This window comes from Mobula birostris, chromosome 12 (genome assembly GCF_030028105.1).
Source record: "Mobula birostris isolate sMobBir1 chromosome 12, sMobBir1.hap1, whole genome shotgun sequence".
In the NCBI taxonomy this organism is placed as follows: Eukaryota; Metazoa; Chordata; class Chondrichthyes; order Myliobatiformes; family Myliobatidae; genus Mobula; species Mobula birostris.
Window position 1 is genome coordinate 72,844,876 of NC_092381.1, and position 9,703 is coordinate 72,854,578.

General features: G+C 38.5%; 1 protein-coding gene across 2 annotated transcripts in view; it reads left to right on the forward strand.

Annotated features, from left to right (window-relative positions):
- dbt (dihydrolipoamide branched chain transacylase E2) overlaps positions 1–5,682 on the forward strand; it is a 48,027-nt gene extending 42,345 nt beyond the window's left edge. Inside the window, exons 9-11 of one of the 2 annotated variants that reach the window (XM_072274109.1) lie at positions 346–537; positions 4,207–4,278; positions 5,226–5,682. In XM_072274109.1, the coding sequence (XP_072130210.1) occupies positions 346–537; positions 4,207–4,278; positions 5,226–5,393 (432 nt within the window). In that variant the 3' untranslated portion in view covers positions 5,394–5,682. Of the gene's footprint in view, positions 1–345; positions 538–667; positions 745–4,206; positions 4,281–5,225 lie in introns of those variants that run through there. The other variant, XM_072274110.1, reaches the window with a different exon arrangement.
- Positions 5,683–9,703: the final 4,021 nt, after the last annotated feature.

Consider the following 9,703-nt stretch of genomic DNA (forward strand, 5'->3'; position numbering starts at 1 on the left):
GTTTAATGTGAATAGATTTGCACTCAAATTCCAGTATGGCACATGAAGTACTTTTATACCATGTTTGACTTTTTGTTATTTTTATTACGGTAACCTTGTTACCCATGTAACTTTCTTTCTGAGCTCATAGATTTAGTTTCAGATTGTATACATAGTTTAGAAGAAGTGTTACCACACAGTACTTTCACTCAGCTGTTTCAACTATACTTGGCCATTAAACTTTATTTCACTAATATCTGTAAAGAAATGAATTTCCATCAGTGAAGAAAATGTAACATATTATATGTAGATAGTACTCCTAATTTTTGAAATGCTAATCCTAGTTGGTTTTGTCTTTCTGGACAGGCTTCACATAACATTGGCATTGCTATGGATACACAACAAGGTCTGATTGTTCCAGTAGTAAAGAATGTACAGATTCTCAGTGTCTTTGAGATTGCAGCAGAATTAAACCGGCTGCTTACTCTGGGTTCAGCAAATCAACTGGGAACAAACGATCTTACTGGAGGGACATTCACTCTCTCCAACATTGGCACGGTCAGTAAAGTGCAATCATGTTATCAGTATTTCCTAGTATGTCTTTGGGTATATTTTTTAATGATCCTCTACTCAAATTTAGAATCAGGATTATTAATGTGCACACATTATGAAACTTGTTGTTTTGCAGCTGCAGTACCTTGGAAAACATAAACTACCATCAGTTTATAAATTACAAAAATAACAATACAGAAGACAAATAATAAGGTAGTGTTCATGGACCATTCAGAAACTTGATGACAGAGAGGAAGGACCCCTTATTAACATGTTGAGTGTGGGTCTCCAGGCTCCTGTGCGTCTTCTGTGATGGTAGTAATGCAGAGAGGGCGTGTCTTAGTTGGTGAAGGTTGCAGTGATGAACGCTGCTTTCTTGGGGCACGCCTCTTGAAGATGTTCTCGATGGCAGGAAGGGCTGTACCAAAGACTGAGTCTACAACTCTCTGCAGCCTTTTGCGATGCATCGACTCAGAATGCTGTCCAAATTTGCAAGAGTCTTTGGCGACATTCAGAACCTCCTCAAACTCCTAATGAAGTAGATCTGCTGGTGTGCCACCTTTTGATTACATCAATGTCTTAGGCTGAGGATAGATCCTCTTTGATGTGGATGCCAGGAATTAGAAACTGCTCACCCTTTCTACCGCTGACCCCTACATGAGGACTGGTGTGTTTTCTCTTGACTTCCCTTCCTAAATTCAAAATCAATTCCTTGGTCTTGCTGACGTTGAGTATGAGATTGTTTTGTGACACCATTCAATCTCTTCATTATTGATTCTGAAGTATCAAAATTAGACTTTCTTCTTGTATGTCCTATAGTCAGAATTTTTCCTGCTTTGTGTCTATTCTGCCTTCATAGGAGACTTGTGCTTTGCAGAGTTGTCTCTGGCTACACTTGATAATTTCATCACATACATGAAGCAAGATTGGGTATTCTAATTCTAATTTAAATAAGGATTAACAAACGCTGAGTTATATTCTCTCAGTTACAGAGTAACACAATATTGATGTGCAGTGTGGCATACTAGTTTATAAAGCGTTCAGAGGGAAAATACAAAAGCTTAACTGCTTTATTATATTAAATAAATTGATTTTTGTAACTTTTAATTGAATTAAAACAAAATTTAGGACGTGCCAATACACTGTGACACCATTGAGTTCCAGACTTGCTTCAGTATTAATTTGAAGGTACCTCTTCAGAGCAAAGCAGTGTAAGTCAGCATCAGTTTTATTTCTAATCATCACTGCCCATCAGGAGCCCACTTTTTTCTGAAATATCAAAGGAACAAATTTCACTTTGGTTTCCATGTTCATTGGTCTGAAAAATAAAGTGTTATATTCATTAAAAGGGGTGTTCTGATTTGCATGTGACACATGTTTTGTCCTGTTCCTTGCCCCCTTCTGATTTACTTTGAATTGATTGGAAAATGTTCTTTTGTTTTATGCTAACAACACTCTTTTAAAAGAAAATTTTAAAATCACTGAAGATTGTTCATTCAAAACTTCGTATGACACAAAGCTATACCTAGAGGGCATTTCTTATGAAGGTTGGTTGAGCAAGCTAGGGCTTTTTTCTTGGAGCAAAGGGGGATGAGGGGTGACTTGAAAGAAGTGTACAAGATGATAAGAGGTATAGATCAAGTGGATAGCCAGAGACTTTTTCCCCAGGCAGAAATGGCTAATACAAAGGGGGATGCTTTTTGGAGATTGGATGAAAGCATAGGGGAGATGTTGGAGAGGTTTTTTACACAGAGAGTGGTGAGTGCACGGAATGCACTGCCGGGGTGGTGAGGAGGCCGATACATTAGGGACATTAAAGAGATTCTTAGATAGGTACATAGATAGTAGAAAAATGGAGGGCTATGGAGGAGAGAAGAGCTAGATTGATCTTAGACTAGGTTTAAAGGTTGGCACAACATCATGAGCCGAAGGGCTATACTGTGCTGTAATGTTCTATGTTCGTATATATTCTTAAAGGTGATTTATTGTTGCATGTTAAATATCAAACTTAAGTTTTACTCAGATACCATGATCACACATTGATTCTTCGTTATAGATGAAAAGGAAATGAGTGGGGTTTAAATTTTGTTGTTGTTGTTGTCCCAAGGAATGGCTCCCAGTGTATTATTGGACAGTTGGAATCTCTTAAAAGTTTTGCATCCTGATGTGCAAGAATAAAGGGACTTGATTAAGTAGTTGTTGGCCATATGTATTGCTTGTAGTTGCAATAAAATTTAGCTATGTTCTTTTATTTGTAACATAGAATTTTGAGTATTTCAAGATTTGTTCAGCCTGGTATGCATAAACATTGGGAAAGTATTAAATGAAATGTTTTTTGTACTCCTTATGAAAACACTGAATTACAACTCCAGTATAGGTGATGATCAACTGATGCTGACAATATCCAAGGGCAGATAAATACTGTAATATAATCTAATGATTAATTAAAACTGCTGACATCAATTCTTTTTGACTCTTTATAAATCTGATGCAGCATAAATACTTTACAAATTGTCATAGGACCTGTAACAGTAGAGCACAGGTCTTTGGTCCATGTCTGCTGGCCTTGATGCCAACTGAAACAAGTTTTTTTTGTTCTGATCAGTTCTTCCTTCACTGCTGATATGACTCCATTTGCCCTATAGAGTTACTTCCAGCAAATTGAGTATCTGCTTAATCACCATTCAAATTTGAACCAAGTTTGAAGCCCTGGTATTTGAATTCTTACAGAAATAGCATGATAACAGATCACTGGCCCAAAAATCCCACGCCACCCAATTACACCCATGTGACCAATTAACCTACTAACACATACACCTTTAGAATGTGTGAGGAAACCGGAGAACCTGGTGGAAAGCCATGTACAAACTCCTTACAGACTGCGGCAGGAATTGAACCCGCCTTGCTGACGCAGCGAAGTGTTGAGCTAATTGCTACACTACCATGCTGTGACTTATGTTGTGAGACAGTCTGGGCTCTTGTATGTTTACTTTTCATCTCTCAGACAGCTTGAGTTTTGGTGAAAAGAAATCAAAAATTGATGGAAATCTAAAATAAAAACAGAAAATGCTGGAAAGAACAAGTTAGGTGACATTTAGAGAAAGCGAAACAGAATTAATGTTCAGGTGAAATTGGGAAAAGGTGAAAACAAAGGTTTTAGTGATTGAGTTAATATAATGTACAGGATTTCATCAGCTTGATTAGAGTCATAATCAGAATTGGGGTTATCATCGTTGTCTTAAATGTGAAATTTGTTTTGTGGCAGCAGTACAGTGCAAAGGCAAAATTGCATATTACATACTTGTATTTATTGTATCACATTATGACTTTGTACAATGGCTGAGTTGCTGAAAAGCTAAAAATGTAATTACAGTGTCACAAGCTAACTAAATCAAGAACACAGATGTCTTGAGCAAATGAGTGTACACTACAGCATTGGCTTCTATACACAACCCACACAGAAGGTACTGTAGCCACATGCCTCGTGCTTCACCTTGCTCTTAATGATTACACAATTGGAAGCTTGTGTGTATCCAACATTTGCTTTTTGCTAGTTAGGAAAACAGTTAATATTGTGCAGTAGAACTGACAATTGAAATTTATTTTATTTAGCTGTTAAAGTAAGGCGCTGAGTGCACCAGAAATCATTAATGTATAGCATTTGTCTGTTTGTAGATTGGTGGCACCTATGCTAAACCTGTTATACTACCTCCAGAGGTAGCTATTGGAGCAATTGGAAAGATACAGGTGCGTATAAAAACAGTTATCATTGTTTCAGGTTCAAGCGGATCTTGGATGGGGCCCAAGAGGACCTGAAGGAGAGACTGTAGAATGGAACAAGTGGACAGTAGATTGGAGTTCAAACAGACCTGAAAGGCTAAATTACCTTGTTGGGTAAACTAGGCGCAGGAATGGACAGAAGGAAGAGGAAGCTAACCAATCAATGTACTGTTGAGTGATTGAAAATAGGCCACATGGCAGAGTGGTTGAAAATAGGCCACAAAATGTGAAGAAGTGCAAGGTGACTGCAAGTGAATCTGGCACACTGAGCAAACCTGGCAGAGTGAAGTTCAAGTGGACCTGAAGGGTTGATGACCTGGTGGCCTATGTAGGGTGAACCATGGGCATAGCAAAGGGGCAAATAACCAAGGAATACACAACAGTATTTGGCTACTGGGTGATTGGAAGTGGACCATGCAGTGTGAAGATGTGCAAGGTGACAGGCCCATGAACCAGGTAGGGTGAAGCTTAAAGAGATGTAAGAAAGCAGAGCAAAACATGAGTTGGACTAAGTAGGGCACAGAGATAGTAAGTATCAGGGAGAAACTCAGAGGCAGAAAGATGATCCTGAGTGGATCTGGCAAACTGTGTGCGGACCTGGCAGACTGGAGTTCAAGCAGACCTGGGAGGAGGCAGCCTAACAGAACATAAAGGGTGAGCGACATGCAGGGGATGGATGGAGTGAAGGGTGGATGTCCAAGGAATGCAAGGTGATTAACTGCAAGGTGATTGTAAAATTTTAAAGGCAATGCTGACTCAGGAGAGTGAAGCAGAAATGATATAGGGCATGGTGAGCCAAAGGGTCTTTTTCATTGCTGTATGATGCTGTGCCTCACAGGCAGTTTACAGGTAAGAAATCTTATTCACTTTTTCTGCCATCTTATCCAAATTTCTGACTTTGTGTTGCTCTTTAGGTTCTCCCCAGATTTAATGACAAAGGTGAAATAATCCAGGCTCAGATTATGAATGTTAGCTGGTCAGCTGATCACCGGATTATTGACGGAGCCACAATGGCTCGTTTTTCAAATCTTTGGAAATCTTACTTGGAGAACCCTGCGTCGATGCTGCTAGACCTAAAGTAACTAGAGGTGATTGATGCACAGCACTTACGACACGGCTTTAAGGAAAGGGCATTGGGTGTAATTTACATGTAATTAAGTGCTGTTGCAATCTTCTCTAATGTTTTGTATTCCAAACAGTGATATGTCTAAACCACATGGTGTTCTGTAGATGGTAGGTTAGAGTTATTTCATTAATACTAAATGGCGAAAGGAATACAATTTGCGGAAGGTAAGATTTATCATGAATACTGGTTACAGTTGCAGCCTCTTTGAAGTTCTCTACATACCTCTTCCCCTCCAAAGACTTGAACCCCAACAGAAAAAAAAATGAGTAAGTCATTGTGGAACTTTGACAATGTTTTAAGTGCATAAACAAAGACCATGATTCAGTAGAAACAATTTCTTGTCTAGTGATTGATTCTTGAGCACTGAAAACTTCTGTAAGCTTTCAGAATATGCTCTGTCTCCTGTTACATAATGGATGCAGAAGTTATCCACTGCACAGTTTTACAACAGATTATGAACTATTAGAAATGTACAGAACCATTTTCTTAATCATCTACATTACCGTATAAGTTAATAACTCTGCAGTTTTAAATTTTAGGAGGAAACATTTATATGGTACTCCAAGGGTTAATATAGTGTTATTAACCAGATTGTTTCCAGGTTCTTGTGACATGAAAAACACTAAATATATATTCCAACTTGAATTTTAAAAAGGTCCAAAGATCATGTGCATAATATCTATTTAAGTGTTCTCTATAGGGTTAGTTGCAATAAATATTTACTGTGAAATACCATTTGAAGGTACTTTTGTCATTTTCATTTGTAGTATTTTGTTTTGCACAAGACTAGAAGAACAAATATTCATAATTTTTACTGGTAATGATTGCCTTTTGAAAGGGAGATCATTGTTATAAATTTGGATTTCTTTCCATTGGGGCTTGGTTTCTGGTGGAGCCAACCTTCTACATTTCACTGGTTCAAATGAGTAGCAGCTCATGCACAGCGTGTTTGCATGTCGGCTTAAAAACTTGTCAGTAACTTGTTTTGATCTGTGTCCTGTTTGCAGTATTGAAGACAACTTATTATCATTTAATTGTACATAATTTCGGCTGAATAATAGATGTGTATGTTTTTTATGTGCCATGGTTCATGTTTAGCCACTGGGTTATGAATTCTGTAACTAAGTAATTTGATGCAATGTTCATAAATATAAAATTATCATTGCCATCTTACAGATAAAATGATGTAGATATTTACATTATCCAAATTCTGAATTTTCTGCGATTAACTGAATCTTTTTGCCAGTTAGACCCCATTTCCTCTTTGGCTGCCTTCTTTCCTGGTTTTATTTGATAATAACATCCATACTTTGAAGGAGAGCAGGGAAAGAATGAGAAACATTTTAAATCGTCATTTGGCTGCTTTGCATGCCTGAAACCCCATCGTTATGTTGAGCCCCTGAATCAACCAGCTAGAAAACCCTGCGGTTGGGCTCCATATGATTGTTGCAGTGTCCTTGGTCTGATCTGTTAGCATGGTGAAATGACAGCACAGGAGAAAACTGTTCAGTTTGTTACATCTGTGCGAGCTCTTTGAAAGAACTATAGTTAATATCAAAATACTGCAATATTCTTATTTTCGGGTATTTATCTAATTCCTTCTTGAAAGTTATTCTGTCCACCATCCTTAAGACAGTGCATTACAGGTCAATAAATCCACATTAGTAGAGTCAGAAACAGACTATTCAGCATTTTGAACCCTTTTTTCCCCTTATTAATATCATTTTTACCATATATTTATAATCCTGTTCAATACTTGTATTTCTTTAGTGTCCAATCAAAATGGTAATAGAATCTAAAGCAAAATACTGTAGATGTTGGACTTAAAAAATAAAAGCAAAGTGGTGGGAATACTCTACAGCTCAGATCGCATTAGTAGTGAGATGAACGGGATTTCAGCTCAATATTTTTTTCATTGGAACTTATAAAATATTTGCCTTTGCCTCAAGGATTTGGTGAACAAAGGGTAGAATCATCCTTCAGTTGTTAATAACAGATAACATTATTCACTTGAATATTAAAGAATGAGGGAAAGGTGATTGGAATGAAATAGTAATGTTAAAAGAATTGGGTATGGTTAATATTGTTAAACTGTATTCTAAGGAGATCTAAGAACAATGCACCAAATGAAAATATTATGAACAGGTGTAGGACATATAGCCTGATTGTGAGGCTGTAAGATTGTGAACACATACCACCCCTCCCACTCCCACTCCCCCCCCCCCCCCAATCTAGGGAGAAGAATAAACAGTCAACATTTTGGGCCAAAACCCTTTATCAAGACATCAAGACTGGAAAGGAAGGGGTGGGGGAGGGGAGTCCGGAATAAGGTGGTGGGTGGAGGGATAGGAGTTAGCAGGTGATAAGTGAAACCAGGTGAGGGGGAAGGTGGGGAGAGTCAGGGGCTGGGAGGTGATGGTAGGAATAGGAAAAGGGAAAGGGCTGAAGAAGAAAGAATCTGATAGGAGAGAAGAGTGGACCATGGGAGAAAGGAAAGGAGGGATACCAGAGGGAGGTAGTGGGCAGGTAAGGAGGAGAAAAGAGTAACAGGAGAGCCAGAATGGGATTTGCAAAAAGAGAGATGGGATGGGGTGGGGGGGGGGGAGAAATTACCAGAAGTTAGAAAAAACAATGTTCATTGTATCGGTTTGAAGCTACCCAGATGAATTATGAGGTGTTGCTCCTCCAACCTGAGTGTGGCCTCAGCATGGAAATAGAGGGCCATAAACTGACATGGTGAAATGGAAGTAGAATTAAAATGGGTGGCCACTGGGTTATCCCACCTGTTGTTGCAAATGGAGCGAAGATGCTCAACAAAACAGACCCCAATTTACGTCGAGTCTCACTGGATACAGTAGATGTTCCTGCCAAACTCGCAGGTGAAGTGTTGTCTCACCAGGAGTAATTATTTGGGTACTGAATGATGGTGAGGGAGGAGGTGAAAGGAAAGGTTTAGCACTTGTGCTGCCTATGGGGATAAATGCCAGGATGGAGGTAAGTGGGGAGGGGCGAGTGGACAAGGGAGTTACATGGAGACATGGATAATCTTGGATTCAGTTTCACTTTTGTGACTTTTCCCTGGTATCCCTTGCATTGTAATTTAAACGTTGAATACATTACATACCAACCTCCATGGTTCCCTGGTCTGGAGAATCGCTAAAAATTCACAACACGCACAGAAAAAAATCGCCATCCTAAATGGGAGCTCCTTCATTGTGGTATTCAGCCTGTGCTCTGTCCACTCTTCAAATTCTGGATCTCTCCGTGTGGGTACATCCTCTCAGCCTCTATCACATCAAGTTCAAAGTAAATTTATAATCAAAGTGTGTTAACCATACAAAACCTTGAGATTCATTTTCTTGCAGGGACCCACAGGAAAGCAAAGAAATGCAATAGAATTGACACAAAAAAAAACCAAATAAAACATGAATAACTGCACATAACAAGATTGACACAAACATCCAATGTGCAAAAAAGGACACATCAGGTAAATAATTTTTAAAATGTAAGCAAATAATTGAGAACATAAGCTGCAGAGTCCCCAAATCGGAATCATATGTTTCAATATGACTGTTTATCAAAACTCCATTGAGTATAGACTCAAATTTTCCTCTGGATAGACCCTTCATCTCAAGAGTCAACCTAGACAATCTTGCCTGAATTGCCTCCAATACAAGTATATTTTTTCTTAAGTAAGGGGACCAAAACTTTATGGTGTACACCACATGTGATGATGATTTTTATCAAAGTCTTGTGGAGGTGTAATAAGATCTCCACACTTTTCTACTCCAATGGCCATGTAATAAAGGGCAGCATTTAGTTTTCCATGGATTAGCTGCCTATGCTAACATTGTCATGTAATCTTATGATTAAACTAGAGCATTCATGAGTGAAATTACAAAGAGCTTTCCAGCATGGCAATCGAAATTTGGGACTTCTGCAACAAGCTCTGGTTGTTAATTGAAGCTTTGAAGATATTTGGTCAGAATATCTACTGATAATTATGCAGGCAGGACTTAAATGCAAATCAGTCAAAATCTAACTGATGGCTTATACATTCTGAGGTTCCAATAAAAGATCACAGATAGTGAAGTTACTGTTATCTGAATGCTGGCAGGTTTACATTTTGAAGATTGCTCAGTATGGCTGCATCTTTATATGGTTTCCTTGGATGCTGTGATCAAGGCCATTGGCTAGAGGGTCACTCTGCTCTTTAAAAATTGGCTTGATCGCAGTGGATGTTTTTGCCTTGATCATCGAATGATA